Source organism: Parasteatoda tepidariorum, chromosome 6, assembly GCF_043381705.1.
Source record: "Parasteatoda tepidariorum isolate YZ-2023 chromosome 6, CAS_Ptep_4.0, whole genome shotgun sequence".
Taxonomy (NCBI): Eukaryota; Metazoa; Arthropoda; class Arachnida; order Araneae; family Theridiidae; genus Parasteatoda; species Parasteatoda tepidariorum.
Window position 1 is genome coordinate 26,637,018 of NC_092209.1, and position 19,972 is coordinate 26,656,989.

A 19,972-nucleotide genomic window follows, 5' to 3' on the forward strand; every position below is an offset into this window, starting at 1 on the left:
CTATCAACTCTGTTCATCAACATCATCATTCGAGTGTTTTCTGTTCTGCTTTGTTATGGTTACGTAATTAATGAAGTGGATGAACAGAAAATGAAAAAATTCTTACTAATTAACTACTTTACGGGCTAAATTTTTTAGAAAAAATTTTGCGTAGCATTATTAAATTTTTAAAAGAGAGCAGATCGTTAAATTTTAATTCACATCCTTTTAATTTCAAGATATGGGGAAGTGTATCCAGCGATTGATGTTATCTGATATATATATAAATCATATAGTTGTGTATTAAATAATAATAAATTGATTATATTTTGAAAAAAAAAAACATGAACGTTCATCATCATTGGGAATCACCAGTATATTGTTTTTTGGAAAATAGATAATTTTAAAAGTTTGTATTAAATGCTGATGTCAGTAAACTGCTATATTTTAATGCACTAATATGATTTCATTAAGTGTTTTTTTTTTTTGTAAAATGTTAAAATTTTTAACATTTTTCAGCGAGTTGGTGACTGATATTAATTAAATAAATATCAAGTTTTATTTATTTTTGTTCAAAAGTTTTTCATTTTAATAATTTTGTTTTTACAGATCAAAAATTTGTACCTTGTTGGTTTATTTTTGTATTAATTTTACATCACTTGTGGTAAAAAAAAATTTACGACTAAAACCACTTTATGTTCGGATATTGAAGCTGTACAAAGTAAAACATTTCTGAGTATTTTGGAAGGTTTAACAAGTTAATACAAAAAGAAGCTTTTGCAAGTTTTTTAGGCAAAAATAAAGACAAAGCCTGAAACACTAAGAAGGTTATTTATTGCCGAATTAAGAGTAATATAATCGCTCTCGAAATCAACTTTCCTACTTTTAGCATGAATATCACATCTCTTTATCAGGTTTTTATTATGTGAAACTATAAACAGAATAAAAGTAAAAAGTTCACTATACTCATATTATCTAAGCTTATTTCAGTGACGAACGACATAGTATAGAAAATCTGTAATTATTTTTTATTCGATAGATTAAATTACATTTGAAAAAGTTATTTCTTGTATAATTGTTATAAATATTTAAGTTATATTAGATTAGATGATGATCGCTAAGGTATCCCTCTGGATTTAACACAATTGTTTTTTTGAAAAAAGTTAAATTTTATTTTCAGTAATCAGAGGCCTTGAAATTAAATATTTGAAGTGAAGTTTTAGAAACTTATAAAATAATATTCAAAATAAAGGCAAGTTCAAGCTTAAAAACTGCAAATTTTTCATGTCACGCTAACAACTCTATGACTAAATTATAATGCATAAATTATAAAATAATTTTTTTTCTTCAGATCAATACTGTGATTACCTGCATTTTGAACTAAAATCTTGAAAAAACATCTCAAAAAGACTCGTTATTATAGCCATGGCAGCTAATAGTACTAAATATTAATACAATCGAATAGTAAAATTATTTAATATCAGATTTGTAAGGAAAATTTTTTACATATTCTTTCTTAAAACTTTTTTTGAAAAAAATATTGCAAATTCAAACTTAGACCTTAACTTTAAATTAAAAAGAACGCTGACATTAAAAAAAATTTACTTTAAAAATTTCAAAAAATTTTGTAATAATCTTTTTTTTTGTAATTTGTGTTAGCACATAGAAATTTCTCCTAATCTTCAGTTCTTCAGAAAATGCAAAGAAATTCTAACAACAAAAAAATCAAATGTTTAAAAATTAATTTCTGAAAATTGAATTTACTTGTCTTAAAAATGTTATTTATTCAGGCAAATATGGGGCTTGAATTTTCAAAGCAAGCAATTTTTTTGTTTTTGTCTTCAAGAGCTTCAGTTTTGTTTGTTGCATATGAAAAAATAACCGTAACTTCATTTCAAAAAATCAGTGATAAAAATTTTAAAGGGTTTTGGAAAACTTATGCACTAAAGTTTAAATCTAAAGAAAAGAAGAAAAAATAAAATAAATTTTTTATCGAAATTACTAATTTTCACCCTGTTGGAAGCCTTAATAATGTTTTATAAAATGCAATACTGTCAATTCCATTGTCTGAATTTATTAAGTCTGGGCATAGATGCTAAAAGTAAGACCAGGATAATTGAATATTTATATTTTATGCCTTTCGCTAGCTTATATGTTGGATTCATATACTTGAGAAAAAGTATCAAAAATAAAATACTTAATAAACATTTAGTGTTTTATATCCATGGCTCTGATAAAAAAAAGCATGATAGACAAAAATTTATACGAAATTAAAAACCTTAAAATTTGTGATAAATGATGATCTATATAGTCAATAATAACTTTTACGCTATATCGGCAAAACCATAAATCTTTGCTGAATATTATTATTTTTAAATGTGTTGATTAATTCAATACAATAATGTATGTGTAATTCAAAATTCTTATATGCTATAATAGAATCCTAATTGCTACGTAGTTAATTAATAGTTTCATGCAAGAAGGAAAGTTCAAAGATTAAAAAATTTGAAACAAATAAAAAATTGGTTGTAAAAAATTTAAGTTTTAAATTAGATTTTATTAATTGTTTTACATTTTTTTTATTTGTTGTAATTGTTTTAAAACCAGAGCCACAATATGAGTCTCTATGTTGTAAAGTTTTATTTGAGGTTTACTTTTTGTTTCTATATTTAGATTTCATATTTTATAATTGCTTATAAAAATATGTTGTGCATAACAGAAACACATATTGGAATGTTTTAGTAGTCACACCTGATTACTTATTAAGTCTACTCCAAAGGGATTCCTTGGGACATAATTTAAGAACCTCTTTTCTATATTACATTGTTGATTTTATTTATTTTTGTTTTATTCTGTGAATATTTCATTTTATTGAAAATTTTATGTTTTAGATTTTTCTAAGTGGCAGTAAGTAAGCTGATTTACTTCTTAATCTTCTTCACATATCAAGACTAGTAACAGAACGGTAAGTTATTGTTTAAACGTTTTTATTAAGAAATTAATTTTTTTCACCAAAATTGATTTGAAATAATGAATGTGGTAAATCTTTATTTTCATGGAAACTTTCTTTTGAAACTATATTTTAATCTGATTTAAATGTTTAAATTTTGAAGAATTAGTAGATTTGTCTTACATTGTATACAACAGCTATATTTTAATTAGAAAATAATGTTTGAATTTTTGATAAAAGCCCAGATGTTAAGTTAGTTATGTAATAAATAGTAAGCAGTATTTGAATTTAAGCAGTATCTTTTTTTTTGTATTTAAAATTGAGATAAAAGCTATTTTTTCTTTTCTTATAACTGTGAACTGAGTTATTTAAAAAAAAAAAAATTATGTTACTGACGCAATGAAATAATAATATTACACATTATTTTATTTATACACAATCATAATAATCTAATTTTTTTTAGTTTGAATGTTAAAATTATATTTTTACTTTGTATCCTCCTATCATTTTCCATTAAAACACTGGTTCTGTTTTATCAAAATAAAATTATAATACAGTGTAGTATTGATGTAACATAATTCTATAAACCACATTCTCCATAGACTTCATTGACTTTACTGAGATAAATATTAAAAATCGAAATAAAGAAATGCAATGTGCAAGAAGCTAGTAGCAGTTTATGGGCTGCAATAAAAATTATTTATTAAGAGATTACATTCTCTGAAGTGAATCAAAATTGATAAATTTGTTTGTTAGTATTTATGAAGATCTTAATAATTTCAATTTTCTTTATTAAATACAAAAATAGTCCCGCAGTGGACTGATCGTTAAGACACGGTTCCCAGCACATCACCGAAGTCAAGCATCACTNCAGGTGATGATAAACTAATTTTCCGGAGTGGAAAAGAATTTTAGCTAGATTTATAATGTAAATTTTTCTGTTTCACTAATTTTAGGGGATATTTCCATATATTAACCTGTCACACTAACTACAATAGCCAAGCTAAAGACCGTCGCCAATAGCCCATTGTGCAGCTCTAGTGCGACGTAAATGAAGAACAAATACAAAATACTTTAGTACAAGTTTTTGTATATTCAAGAATTTGTATTTAAAAATAATTTTAAAGCACATTGGGTAAGTATTTTAATGATGCAAAAGCCAGAAAGGAGAATATAAAAGATAACTTTTTTGAGATAGACAGTGCGTCAGTTAGCTAGAAGAGTGATTTTTGTAACAGAGCGAGACAAAATAACTTTTGAAGAGGGGAGGGATAACGAATAAAGAATTAAAAAATTTTTGCCTCAAATCAGATATTGTGCATTCGATTTTTTTTATCGCTAAATTCTACCTTTTTTGAACAGAGTTATAAATGGTATCACATAAATGGTGTCACCACTTTTTCTATTTGAACGTTATTATTTTTTTTGAATAAGTGTCATATTACAAATTGAATGAAATGCACACATCATGGAAAATATAACCACACTCTATGAATTACATAAAATCTAAAATTCTTTAAAACCTTTTAATCTTTTAAAACTCTAATGCTCTATAGAACATTTGGTTTATAGCTAATAATTAACTTCAAAATTGGGAAATAAAATTTTAAAATTTGATGCCTATTAGAAGGATATATTTTTCTTTTAAGTGCTTGGAAGCATTGTAGTCGAATTATAAAAAAATGGGATTTTGATAAATTAAATTACAAATGAGGGAGAATTTACAAATTTATCAAATTTCTAAAATTCATAAAAAATTGAATAATAATGCAAAGGGAAACAAACTAATTCAAAAGTACTTCATTCTGTGAATTTTTAATGTAAGTATTATTTACCTCTATGATTGTTTATTTAATTCCAGCTCAAAGACCATGTTCTATTTTTGAAACTTAAGCAGGTAAAATGTTCAGTAGAGTTCTGTCAATTAATGTTGACTTCATCCAGATATATATTGCCTTTATTAGTTGATAAGTTTAATGATTTATGTAACACAAAACCTCAAATTGTGAGATTTTCATTAAAAAAATTTTCTACTTTAGTACAATTATATTTTTTTGTACTTTCTAAATCGCAATCTTCTTTTTAAAAGGTTAAAATTGTATATCAAATTTATTGTCGGCACTATCTTGGGAAAATGAATCTGAGTAGTTCTAAAATTAAATTGAGTAAGATGAATCTCAAAGATGTCCTTCTTGGAACTAAATAACGAAAGTCAACCAACAATTCATTTTATTAGCCAAAACCTGGATGCAATCTTGATATAATCCTGAAAAATATAACCAATCCTATAATTCCTATTAATAAAAAGTAGACTATGAGATTCAAAGTAAATAAATCTAACATTTACTGTTATTATTTTTTTTGTAAAAATTCCACTGCAACATGATTAAATTTTCTTTGATACTCTGAAACTAAAATGTTAGTTTGTACCAAGTATTCTTTGTTTAACAATTCTTTGGTTTAATTTTTTTTGTCGTTGATTCTAACGAATATTTTTTTAATGAGATAATAAGTTTCTTCTTTTGTATATTTTTAATATGGCACCATATACTTTGCATTTAAATTATAAACTTTTCTAAAATAATTTTAGTGTACAATGTTTATTATTCATTCAAAGTGTATTTGTTTATTGTAATATATATATTTATTTTATTTCCAATTGGCTTGATTAAAATTATTTTGTCCACATAAATTAACATAATTTGCCAAAATATATAATTATTTTTTAGTGTCACTTGCACTAAGGATGGATTCACATATTGAATCTACTCGAGGTTCTTCTCGTAAGAGAAAAATGACTGATGTTATTGAAGGTTCTGAATTGGATTCAGATTCCAAGTCACAACGACATGATCCTGAAGATCAAACTAAGAAACAAAATCACAGTGAAATAGAAAAAAGGAGACGTGATAAAATGAATACTTATATAACTGAATTGTCATCAATAGTACCAATGTGTAATGCCATGTCTAGGAAATTGGATAAACTCACAGTTTTACGCATGGCTGTACAACATATGAAAACTCTGAGGGGATCAATCAATTCCTATGCTGAAGGTTTGTATAAGCCCTCTTTCTTATCAGATGAAGAACTAAAGCATTTAATCTTGAGAGCTGCAGAAGGCTTCCTTTTCGTTGTTAGCTGTGACCGCGGTCGTATGCTTTTTGTCTCTGAATCTGTGTCTCAAGTTTTGCATTATTCTCAGAATGATCTTTTAGGGCAAAGCTGGTTTGATATTTTGCACCCAAAAGATGTTGCGAAAGTAAAAGAACAATTGTCATCTTCTGACCTTGTTCCCAAAGAAAGGTTGATTGATGCAAAAACCATGATGCCTGTAAAAACTGATATTCCTCAAACTCAAGTGCGCCTTTGTCCTGGTGCCAGGCGTTCCTTTTTTTGTCGAATGAAATGCAAAGTTTCATCATCTGTGAAGGAAGAGGCAGATACTACAACAGGGCTTAACAGGAAGCGTAAATCTCATCATTCTGATCGTAAATACTGTGTGATACGGTGTACAGGTTATTTGAAATCATGGGCACCAGCCAACCTCAGCCTAGATTTAGATAATGATGTTGACAGTGACTGTAATTTAAGTTGTTTGGTTGCTATTGGACAAGTTCAGCATTGTTTATCCAATCCTATTCCAAAAGATGGAATTGAAGTAAGATCTATGGAATTCACGTCACGTCATGCTGTGGATGGAAAATTTCTCTTTGTTGATCAAAGAGTATTTTTAATTCTTGGTTATTTACCTCAAGAACTGCAAGGTACATCTTGTTATGAATATTTCCATCAAGACGATATCATGCACCTAGCTGATTTCCATAGGCAAGTTCTGCAATGTCAAGAGAGTTTGGCCTCCAAAGTCTACAGATTTCGTCGAAAAGAAGGAAATTTTGCTTTCCTTACCAGTAAATGGAAGATATTTCGAAATCCATGGACTAAAGAATTAGAATATATAATATCTGTAAACACTCTAGTGCCTGTTCTTGAGACAGGCCTTGTTGAAAGTTCAAACAGTGCTCGTGATGACATAATGAACAGCAACTCTAACAGTTTAGATGCCGTTCTATCATATTTACCATCAGGAGGAAACATTGGAGATACTTCTAGAATTTTAGGCACAAAAGTTGGAGCTGGCAAAATTGGCCGTCAAATTGCTGAAGAAGTACTAGAGAGACAAAAAAGCAACGAAACACCTCAAACAAGTAGTATAAATTCGTATTTTAATGCTGAACCTTTTGTAGCCCATCCATTTATGATAGATTCAGAACGAGATAAGAGCTATTCTCCACGGAATATGTTTATGAAAAGGGATCTTTCTTCAGCCTTTGATGGAGATTTGTTAATGAGTTCTCCTTCTTCAACCAGTACTTCGTCCCAGTACATACCTCCAGTTCACAATCAAGTTCCTATGTCGGAACCTGTTTCTCTTTCTGGCATGGATGCTGTCATTGGTCGTGATATGTTACAGGCCTCCTATCAAAGCAATACCAGTGAAGGTAATGATGAAGCTGCCATGGCCGTAATAATGAGTCTTTTGGAAGCTGATGCTGGGTTAGGAGGTCCAGTTGATTTTAGTGGCTTACCTTGGCCATTGCCATAACTTCCAATTAAGTGATACTTTGTAAATGTTAGTTTTTGTTAATATCATACAGTCTGCCCCACTTAAAGCCCTATTCCACGGTAATAAAATGAGCAGGTAATTCTACTATCCTAAGAGTATCTTAGTTAAATATTTTAACACTACAAATTTTTAATATCAAATGGTACACTTTATAATGTTCCCAATTTATAGCAAATGTGACTTCAATTGTATATTGGTTTCTAATAATTAAAAATTATAATTAGGACTATTACTTTCAAGCAATTCCATCATTTACGAATGTCATACTTGCAGACCTTCAAATGCATGCAATTGAGTTTTTAAAAAAAATCAAGGAGTTCTTATAATTTTTGTTAAAGCAATTTTTAGTGTTATTTATTTATACATACTCCAATTTTCTTTACATTTTAAAAATGCAAGATGTTTTAAAAATTAGCTGCTATAAATGTAAAATTTTTGTGACATTCGTAGCGTTCAGATTTTAGTTTTTAAAAAATTTTAAATCTTTGAAAATTACTACAAATTGTAGTTAGTGAAAATGATACCAAGAGTTAATTTAACGCAATTGTTAGAACTGCTTGAATTTTTATAAGCTAAGTTTTATTTTTTAAAACTTTGCAAATATATGATGAATCGCCATATTGAATCTTTAAATGTAAAACTGTTTAAAATTTAATAAGATGAATATGATAGACTGATGAGATAATATATTATAAAGAAATAATACTGAAATTAATTTGTGCGAATTATCTTATTTTTTTCCAAAATACTCACTTTTGCTTGAACACTCCTTGACCCCTTTTCCCGATTATATTGATTCTTATAATTTCTTCCTAAATACTCAAGTCGATGATGTTTGGCCAAATTGTTATGTAATATACTTCATTATTTCTTGGTAAATGTGAAAGAGCCTGTTGACACCAGGTTGAGGCAATTCATGAATATAGAGAGCCTCTATTCAAATTACAACTAAGTTTCTTATTATTTTCATGGATTATTTGCATTGTTATTATTTTTATAGAATTTTATTATTATTTTCATTGCAAAAGAGAATTCCATTTTGGTTAGTGATAAAATACTTTTGACAAACAAGAATTTTAATTTCATTATTTCTTTTTATTATCATTAGAGGCTGATGGATAACAAAAATAAGTGTCAATCAGGAAATTCATAGTTGTTTTATGCAAAGTAATTTAAATGCACTAAATTTTATTTGTTTTATTTTAATATTCTATTATTCGTTATGCCATTAATTGGGGTCGACTGTAATATTATATCATCTGTTATTTTTGTAAAAAAAAAATTCATCCTAATTATCTTGTTTATGCAAACTCACCCTAGTGTAAAAATCATTGTCTAATTCTATGTTGTTTGTTTCTGTTGCATGCATTTAGAAAATATTGTAGTGTATAATATTTTTTGTTGCTCAATACTTTTGTTTAATTTTTTTTAATAGATTTTTATCATGGAAATAAGTTTCATTGCTTTCTTTCATGTTTTATATACTTGCTAATTATTTGAAATGTTATAAGTTTCAATAATTGGTATTACAACTTTTTTAATTATAAACTTCAAAAAGTAAATTCTAATTTTTTTGGGAAATGTTTGCACATTAAGTCAACTGTATGTCTAAGATTGGTGTAAATAAATCATTTAGCATAATTTTTTTCAGTCCAACACTAAGATTTGCATGACTGAAATAATTAGTTAATATTGTTTTGGAATGAAGAAAATAATTATGAGCAAAATTATCAATTACAAATATTCAAAATCAATAAAATTTATAAGCATTTAAAAATTTATAAATATACTGACAAATCATATATGATTTTCTATTTAAACTATATTATATGTTAGTTAGGATTTTTAAAAGAATACTTTTTTTAATATAAATAATTGGTTTTTGATTCTTAGTAACTAGAAAATATAAATAACATGCATAATAACATTTAAGGAATTATTTTAGGGAGGGGAAAATAAACATTCAAGTGCTTTCTATAATAATTTCTTATTACTGAAAGTAAATGCAATTTATATTTCTTTATTTATATTTATACTTAGCCCACTTTTAAAATGTATTTGATAAAGAAAAGTTTTATTGAAATTAGAATATATTTTTATCATAAGAATATCAATTTTAAATAAAATTTTTATTTTTATGGAATATATATGCATATATAATGTATTATAAATTTATATTATATCTCTGAAATATATGTCTGTTGAATTCCCTCACTTTTAAAAACTGCATGCTAAATTTAGAACTTAAATGTTTTAAAGAAATATATCTATCTCAAAAAACTTTCAGATTGATATTTTACAAGTATAAGATTAATGTGAACACTTCCGGCACCCTTATCAGAAAGCTGTTACCAGTTTTTAAAGCATTTTAAAGTGTTTGTTTGAAATTAAAATGCTTTTAAATGTTTATATTTTTCTAAAAGAAATTTATATATATATATATATTTAAGAATTAGTTAGAATTTATTTATCACAGTAATATTTTTAAAATTATGCCCTTTTCTATTTTAACTATCATATTGTATTTTAGTTTTTTAGAACAAAAGTATGAACTTCCAGATTTATGTAAATTACAGGTTAGTAAAAAAATATTCAATGAACAAACTACTTTACAACAAAAACTTTAGTCTTTTATGGTAGNTATATATATAATAATCATTAAACGAATCATTGTTTCTTGATTACTGCACTTTAGTTTTTTCAAAACTAAAGTACTACTTCCAGATTTACATAAAATACCTGTTGGTAGAAAAGTTAATCAGTCAACAAATTTTTGTTCCTTGATTAATTGCACTTCAGTTTTTTAAAACAATAGCATAAACTTTTAGATTCATGTAAAATACATGCTAGTGGAAAAAAATGTGAATTGGAAAATTCATTGTTCTCTGATTAGTTGTTCTTTAATCTTTCATGACAAAAATATGAACTTCTAAATTCATGTGAAATACCATAAAAAATAAACATGAAACAAAACATTGTTTTTTGAACTTTTATTTTTAGAGAAAAAGTATGAAGTTCCAAATTCATATAAAATACCTGTTAGAAGGAAAAAAAATTCATTAAACAAATCATTCTTCCTTGATTCTTAGTTTTTTAGAACAAAAGTATATACTTCCAAATTTAAAAAAAATTGTCTGTTAATAGGAAAATAATCATTAAACAGATCAATGTTCCTTGATTATTTACTAAGAGCTTATACATTAAATTAAAACTATTTGCTGTGATGTCTTTGTAATTATATAATTTTGTCTAATGAGAGTCTGTTCATCATAAATGTTATCTGTGATATGTTTTGGTGTTGTGTTTGGTGTTTTTCAGAATTAGGCACATTAAAATATATTGTATATTTTGTATATATTACTTGTATTCTCATAAATGTATATTATTTTTCTCCTAAAGTTTATGATTCATAATGTTATAAAACTTCTAATTTTTACTATAAACTTCTGAAATATTTTATCCTTTGATAGAATAAAGTACTACAACACTTTTATCAGAGTAAAAAGTCCTTAGATACCATTTCAATGTTGCATTATCTCCACTACATATTTAAGTCCTTAAACCTGCACTTTGATATATGTGTTTTGAATACAAACTTTGTGCTTTTATAACACTAAAGTTATACAAAAGTTTTGTAAAACATTAATTAGTTTTAATTATAAATTAAATTGTTAATAATATAAACAATTCTATTGGTTAGAGTTATTTTTGCTTTATATATCTGCTCTTGTATGCATTAATTGATCCTGATGTGATTGAAAAAAATAAAGATTATGTATGAGGATCATATAAATCAAATGGCTTTTTTGCAAGAGCTTCATCCACATCTTTAAAAGTAGTGGTAACTCCCAATTATAGTTACTCTCTGTCTATAACAGTTAAAGTCAGATAACAATTCTGTAATATTGAAAAATATTTTTTATTACGTATATTTTATTGCGTATATTAAATATATTATGTATGTTAAATATGTTATTTTTTACGTGTCGATTCTAGATTGCCTGTATCTACTATAGTTACTTAACTAAGGTTAATCTTTATTAAACACATAAAAAAATTTGATTTTCTAAAGAAATTACGTTTTTTACTCTTAAGCAAAAAAAGTGCATTATTAAATGTGTCAATTCTAGAGTACCTGAATCTAACGTAGTTACAGCGTTTTTACAAGCAGCTTCAAAATAGTCCTAATTGGGTTAGCTTAAGAGAAGAGAATCGGAGAAGATTACTGTACTTAGCATTGTTTCTCCCAAACTTCCACTATCTTACCCCACATCAAAATTATGTTAACTGTATCAGCTACATATTTTTCCAGCCGAAAAACATGGCAATTACACCAAAGACACCTCTATGAATATAAAGATATAATATTATATTTAGTTCTTTTGCAAAATTTGCTTCTCGAAATAACATAAATGCTAACATATTAGCTAACAGTTAACTGTTTAAGAGCGTAAGCAATTCATTAAAAGACCAAGTTTAGCTGTCATAGTTTTTGAAAGCTGTTATATCTTGTTGATCACACCATGTCATATTTACATGGAATTTTTTTAAAAATTTCCTTCTTTTAAGTTTTTGCTTTAACCGAATCATGTGCTGTTACTGTCTGTTGCATAATAAATCTTCAAGTACGTTAGATGCAGAGACTCTGAGCAGTTTCTACAAAGGTTTCTTAGTCTAACCAATTCAAGAAAAATTCTACATTTCTATTTTAGTAATGTGAATTTTTAATGTTTATTTTTTTAAATAAAATTTTAAATTTAAAGTATTTATACTATGTCCTTCATCTGTGAAAAAAATTTTTTTTTTAATTTTTATCAATAAGGGCTCAAAAATTATCTTGTTAATTAATATATATTTTCAGTTAACCTCACATCATTTAAACATCAATTTATTAAATTGCTAAAACTACGAAAGTATGTTTGTTATTTAAAATTGTAGTTATATATTTTTTCCCCGTTCTCCATTTTTTTTTATTCATTAAGTTTTTATATTTGTTTTATAAGTGCCATATTATTATTATTTATGATTATTTTTTGTTATTCTTTGCATCTATTTGTTATCATTATTAATAGTATATTTCTGTTACTGTATTCATTTCATTCATATTTTGTTGTATTGTCATTCATATATTCATTTATAAGTATCTATTTTCATCACTTGTTAAGTATCGGCATATTAATTTTGTTATAACATTGCATAGAAATTAAACTCTTGTGTTGATAATTCTCTGAAATGTACAGATATTGAATATAATCAGGGCAAATGCTCAATCTCATTTATTTTTATTATCCATTCCATTCCCCACATCATTTTTCAATCCTATTTATTCATGCTTTATAAATTTGATTTGTGTTGCAGAAGCTGTTTTTTTTTCTTTTTCTTTTTTTTACATATACGTCCGTAAATGAATTATATCTGTGGTCAATTTAGAACAAAATTGTTCTTTAAAAAGTACTCATAAAAAATGACTGTTCACTAAAATCCAAGCATCAAAAAATAAATAAATCGAGAAGCCTTCCACAAAATCCAAGTCTAAAATTTATAATTTGATCTATCACTAAGCTCTAAACTTCAAAAAAAAAAAAACTTCACCATGCCCTTTCTTATAATGTATGATTGCTGTTACATTTGTTAGCATTGTCGTGCGAATGATTGAAAAATGCATGTAATGTGACCACAGAAATTTATGGTAGAAAATTTTTATGTAATTTTTTAATCAAATAACATTAGAGAACTTAAATATTTTTGTTTTAGATTTTTATTATTTGAATATCCATATAGTCTTAAATAAATGTGATTTTCATCAAAATATAGGTTTTTTAGTACAACTTTACTTTTTGATTAAAAAAGAGGAAAGAAAAACCCGAGATCCTATTTTATTCTGTTACAACATTCCAAAAAGAGGATCTTTGAAAGAAATTTTGGATTAATTCTTGTATTCAGGTATAATTTGCAATGACAGCCTTTATTTTTGAAAATTAAATATTTTTATTTTAAACTTTTTTATTTTTAATAGGGATTTTATTTCATTTAAATAGGGATTGTCCTATTTTAAAGAACAAATCGAGAAGACTGAGCTACACACACATATATATAGTTGCTTAATCTTTCTCTGCTTAAATTCCGTTTAGGGCATTTACTTTATTGATAGAGAAGACATATCTTCATTACTTTTCAATGACTTTTTTATTGAAGAATTTTTAATAGAAATTTTTTTTCGATTCTTTCTCATATACATTTAATGTCATATCTCATATACGTCAATGTCATATACGTCAACATCTCATATACATTTCATTTTCATATCACATTTAAATGTTAGATGAGACGAAGGAACCATACATTTAAGTACTTATTTTAGTGATTCCTATCCAAAAAAAAAACACTAAAAACATTTTTTTCTTTACAATTAAAACAGACAACATATTCACCCTGTTGGTCTAAACTGTGCTTTTGTGCAATGACTAAAGTTCTATGCTTGACTAAAAGAGAAATACTCAACACAAAACATGCTTTTAATTTTTGTAAGACTGATTGTGTGGAAGTGATATTTGCATCACTTTAGAACTATAAGTTAAATTTTTTAAAAATATGCAATGATGTTATAATATATTTTTTAATGAAAGATTTTCATTATTTACATTTGGTTAAATTTTGTGTTATATTGCACATCAGATTCTCGTGGACAAAGGTTAATGCATACTCCCTAAATTGCGCAATTCGTAATTTAGGGAAATCCAAAAAGTAAACATTGCAGCAATTAATTGAATTTTCTAAATGATGCTCATTATTAATGATCATTTTTCTCATTATTATTGAAATAACTCGAGGGGGAAAGTGAAACACGGAATGACTCTTTAAGAATTAAATTTAAATATTATGTAAGAAGATAGATCCAAAAAAGAGTTACAAGAGTAGTTAAAAAATATTTATTATCCGTCCCTGCTAGTACTCAAAACATATGAAATTGAATTAGGAGACATGGCATACTTGCCTGTCATTTATTTATGGTCAATTATTTATTGGGACGCAAGACCAACTTGTTAAACCCATATTGGTAGAGATAGCATCTCTGCTAAGTGATTCAGTTCTCAACAGCTGTTTTCACAACACTGAATGAAGAGTTACCTTATTTGTTCAAAATGAACTTTCTTTCAATTTCAAATTCACAAAATACTCATTGGGTGTCAAATCTTGGCTGAATGGGGGCTTATATATAGACTTCCCAGTTGAGATTTTGCAGTAATCTTTGAGTTTTGAAAGTGCATTATCGTGCTGAAAATGACATCCTCATTCAACTTGCTTGGTTTTTTTTTCTCATCTGAAACGAATAACTGCTCTCTTTCCCATATCATTTTTTTTAGACATCTGGCCCTTTTGATGAATTTTAATCATCTTCCATCTGAAACTAGTTATTCACTCAATAACTGTTAGACAACTAGAGCCATCTGCTGTCATTCTGGGGTACTGTATTCAATTCACAAATAATTACTTTTTAACTATTTAATAATTGCTAGTTAATTTTTTAGCATCGTATTTCATTGAAGATTACAAGAATTAAGAGATTTCAAAGAATGAACTTAACAGCAAAGGCAGTTAAGTGAGCTATGTTAAGATGTTAATGTTAATAATTTTTAACTTTCTGCATGACACAAATAGTGAACTTATTTGTTTTAGATTTTGAATGAATAGTTTAACGCGAATTTAGAGTAAATAATAAAATTTCTAAATGTATTAACAGGTTGAAATTAGAGATAATATATTTTTTTTCTTCTTTTTTACTTATAAATATTATTTCTGTCAGCTTAAAAAAAAATAGAATTTATTTTTTGAAATTTTATTTGTCTGAAACACAAGTGCAATTTACTGTAACAAAAATAAAATATATGTTTCAATTGATATATTCATTAAACATTTATGACAAATCGAATTTAAAAACATAACTTTTATATTTGGATATGAATTATTTTTAATAAATTTTGTCATTGGATCTTACTAGATATTAGGCCCTTGCAGCTTCAATGGGCAAATTTTCTTTTGTTTTTGCATCAGACTTTGTTTAGACATGTGTTTCAAATTGTCACCTTGAATACATGATAGAATTTGCTCTGTATAGCTGTTTCTGGTGTCATGTGATATTATTTATCATAATTTTTTTATTGTTATTATGATAATTGTTATTATGATTGTTATTATGATAAAATTTAATGTTCTTGACATTTTGCAAAGGTTATAATGGTTTAGTTTAAATTTAATAAGATTGACTGAATTATTCGCTTGTAATTGCAATTGTGTTGTATTACATTTTTGAAATTAGTGAAGAGTCGAATTTAAAACCAGTAGTTTTCAAAATAGCTTCTTTCATCTTGTTTTATAAGTTTTAATTAAATTTAAAATAAGTTCTAAGAGTTGTTTTAATCAAACTGGTCCTTTATATATATATANCATATCAACTTGTGTATATTTCTCGTTTTAAATATTTTATGATATAATTTAATTGTTATTGATTGAAGTTTTATCAAATGTTTTAAATTTTGGTTTTGAACATGTTTTTATTTTTTATTTAAATTTAATAAAAACAAGTCATCTTTCTATGTTGTTTCTTTCTCTTTGTACTTTTCTTCACTTAATATCTCAGATTTTTTAATTTGTAGCTACAGATAAAAAATTTTCTATATTTTAACTTAAAAGTATACATTATGTAACACTTTGATAATAATAAACAAGCAAAATAAGCTTCTTCTATGAGGTTTATATCGAATGGCTAAAGTGGCAGCATTTGAGTTTTGGTTTTATGTATTTGATTTTAAATGATTTTAATCTCCTAACATACTTATAAATAATTTAAACATGCTTAAAGATTCGCTGGTATAGTGGAATGATAAATTTGCTGGCGATGTTAAAACATTTGGCTTATTGTAATTAGAATTCTATTACCACTTTAATCGCTGGGATCTAAAACGTCAGGTTTTATAAAGGAAAGGCTGGAAATATTCCATCTTAGCAAGTTAGTTGCTATAATCAATTCATGGCTATCACTCTCGATAACAATTTTGCAAACGTTTGGATTTTTTTTTTTTTTAATAAGCAAAAATATTTTCTCCAAGCTGACACGAAGTAGTAGTAAGTTCGCTTTGGTAGTCTAGTTTTTTTTTTATTTAATAACTGTCGTTGAACAGCCGACCCAATTTTTGGGTTTACGACTACTTATGTTTAACTCCGTAGTTTTGTAATTTTGAACCCAATCCAGAAAACAAGGGAACTCTGGGAGAAATTTGCCTTCGTGGAGGACTATTTGAGGGATCTACACTGTAGGCATCTCTGTAGTACAGAGATGCCAACTTGCTCCGGACAGCAAATATGTATTTTAAAGTGGTAGTTTATCAATTGTGATTCTCGGTTTAATAAATTCAATTTAGTAGATTTTTATCCACCACTATTTCTAAATGATTCGTAGGTTTATATAATTCACCACTTTATAGTATTAGTAGTCTTGACATGCTACACCTTCTAAAAAGCAAGTAAGAATAGTCAAATATTTGCAAAATTTACTTTGTAGTTTTTTACCGCTTTTTTGATTATTTTGGCGTGTCCGGAGCAGTTGGCATCTCTGGATCTAACTCGCATTTGCGTTACATGGAGAGGACGACCACGAGAACCTCCTACGGTTAGCCCGACGGCAAGGGGCCTCTAACCTATGATCCGTCTACCCGATTATTGCATTTTATTCTTTCTGAAATCGAAATTTATACTCTTAAAACTATCTTAGCGAATACAAACTTGCAAGGAAACAATTTATCCATAAATTAATGATTATATAAAATTATTATAATCAATACATCTTTTTTTTATTTTATTGTAAGACGTACTAGGCGAAATTTTTATTTCTTTTTTTGCTTCTCTTTACATTGCATTTTTCTTTTCTTTTTTTAACTGCACAACGATTTGATTGAATGAATACATTTTTCAATATTCTTTTTTTTTTTTAATTTGAGCTGCTTTCGCTGAGTTAATTTAGTTCATAAAATATATTTACTCACTGAGAAGAGGGGTTATGAAAGATCATTACGAAACGATACGATAAATAGGAGAAAGTTTTTTAGCACTTAAGTATTAAATTTTTAACAACGACGTCATATATTTTTCAATTGTAATAATCTATGAAAAAATTGAGAATGCCAGCTATGATATTACAACTGATTAACCTTATATTACAATTGGTTAATAGGTTTAAAGTCAGAAAGTTTAAAAAAAAAATGAAACTATTTTTCTTTTTTTAAAAGTTTTTAAGGTTACTTTCCCTCCGCTTTTTTCTGACTGTTTGACTTGTCTAAAATCGTTTCTTGCAAAAGCTTTCAAAAATTCCAAATACCTAAAGAGATATGCATGATATTACAAGATATTCTAAAATCGATGTTAGATTAATATTTAAACGCGTTTTTTATATATACTTTAGTATTAATAAAGTGAAGTACAATGTGGAACCCAGAAGAATGAGTTCATGCAATGTAATACTCTGAAACAGTATACGGAGGACAATGTGGAAGGACAGTGTGGAATTACGAAACGGTGCAATCGTGCAAGTGAAGGACAATGTGAAACTCCGAAGTAGTTCGTATTGTATTGTCGAACCACCTGGCCATTTCAGATCGCAAGTTTTTAAACAATAGAAGGAAAAGTTTTCAGGCTGGATTCCCTTACTCTAATATAGGCCATGACATCTATATTAATCAATATAATTTGAGACGTGATGGCTCAGGGGATAGAGCGTGTGCCTTCCAATGAGGAGAATCGGGTTCGAATGCCAGCGACAGCTGGTTGCACCGACCACAGTGCTGACGTAAAAAATATCTTCAGCGGTAGATGGATCATGGGTTCGAGTTCTCTTGCCATCAGGTTAACCGTGTGAGGTTTTCCTCACCATGTAACGTAAATGAGGGTTAGTTCCATCAAAAAAACCTCCACGAAGGCAAATTTCTCTCAATACTTGATCCAGGATTTACATTGTCTTCTGGATTGGGTTCAAAATTACAAGGCATTAAATGAACATTAGTATTCGTAAACCCAAAATTGGGTCTGCTGTTCAACGACTGTTATAAAATCAAATCAATATAACTTATGATGAATAGCGTTTTGAGTATTAATGATTTAATATTGGTTATTGCATTATTTTTTCTACTATTTTTATATGCTATTTTTAATTAGAAGAGTCAATTCAAAAAGTGGAAGAAGAAAAAAGTTTTATTATGAAATGTTCTTGAAAATGAAACAAATATTTGAAACATCTTTACTGTGTTACAATTCATTAATATAAATAAATAAAATAGAAATCTTGATGGATACACGTCTAACTAAGGAAAAGTATTTTAAAACAGCAGTGTTTTTCACTCATAAATGTGTACTTTAGTTTATATGATAAAATACAATAGTTATATGCTGAAATATAAGAAAAGTTCTTGTTAACAATAAATAATTTATTTCGTAGAATCTAAGCTACATGGTCTTCTGAATTCGTTCTCAAATTCGTGGAGCCATTTATTTCCAACTGAAAAACAAAATGATATGTTAGTGCATAATAAAAGAGAAAGAATTTTTAAACGCTTTCCTTACCTATCACGCTATATCGCGTTACGAAAAAATTCTCTATAATTGGTTTGTGTCTATAATTGGTACCAAGGTGTATATTATATCCAGGTCCTGCACTAAGGATTTCAAATTATTAGCAAGTAAATTAGCTAAATATCAAAAGTTTTCTCCAATTTTCGAAAGTCTTCACCCAATGCAACAATTAACAATTTTTTATGAATAATTTTCTTCCCATGGAATTATTTAACGGGGTTTAATCTGTATTTTACGACAGTTTGTTTCAGGTTTATATTATTTGGGCTCAATTCTAATTGGTTATACTGAAAATTACTGTAATAGGAAGAAAAAAAATTCTGATTTGCTTTGAAAAATTCATTTTGAAGAATATTTGAGAATCGAGAATAAATATATATTTTTTCTTTCCAGTGGAAAAAAATCATCAGCCAAAACACAATTTTATTCCTCAAATTTACTATTTTATCGAATTTGACTTAGTGGCGAGTGCTTAGCGCAGGTGATTATCATCCAACTATTTTTTGCAGAAAATATGTTTTTTGATGATAATTACACACGTGTTCATTAAAATAACTTTATTAAACTTATTGTAAAATTTTGCTAAAAATGGTTGTTAAGAGAAGAAAATTCTACTTTGAAAATTCAATCTTTCAGCTTTCCATTTTACAATGATAATAGTTTAACTACCTGCATTCTGTTTGCAATGAACGCGGTAAGATTGAATTCTTTGAAGCTTGTAAAGTGTCCATCAGTTATGATATTACGCAAGTTATATCGAACGAACAAGATTCGTTTATAAAAAATTACATTATTTT

General features: G+C 27.0%; 2 protein-coding genes across 2 annotated transcripts in view; one reads left to right on the forward strand and one right to left on the reverse strand.

Annotated features, from left to right (window-relative positions):
- Positions 1-25: 25 nt before the first annotated feature.
- On the forward strand, positions 26-16,148 carry LOC107439708 (basic helix-loop-helix ARNT-like protein cyc). Its single transcript, XM_021145189.3, has 3 exons — positions 26-388; positions 2,871-2,944; positions 5,659-16,148. Exon 3 carries the CDS (start codon positions 5,676-5,678, stop codon positions 7,533-7,535), a length of 1,860 nt encoding a protein of 619 aa, XP_021000848.1. The 5' UTR covers positions 26-388; positions 2,871-2,944; positions 5,659-5,675; the 3' UTR covers positions 7,536-16,148.
- Positions 16,149-18,779: 2,631 nt separating this feature from the next.
- The window catches only part of LOC107439718 (prolyl 4-hydroxylase subunit alpha-1), a 38,457-nt gene continuing 37,264 nt past the window's right edge, over positions 18,780-19,972 (reverse strand). Inside the window, exon 12 of the mRNA XM_043053659.2 lies at positions 18,780-19,101. The gene's annotated coding sequence lies outside the window, so the exon portion shown is untranslated. The remainder of the gene's footprint in view (positions 19,102-19,972) is intronic.

Bases quoted from the DNA above. Each gene is read 5' to 3' on its own strand.
- LOC107439708 (XM_021145189.3), top strand. From the start codon at position 5,676: ATGGATTCACATATTGAATCTACTCGAGGTTCTTCTCGTAAGAGAAAA.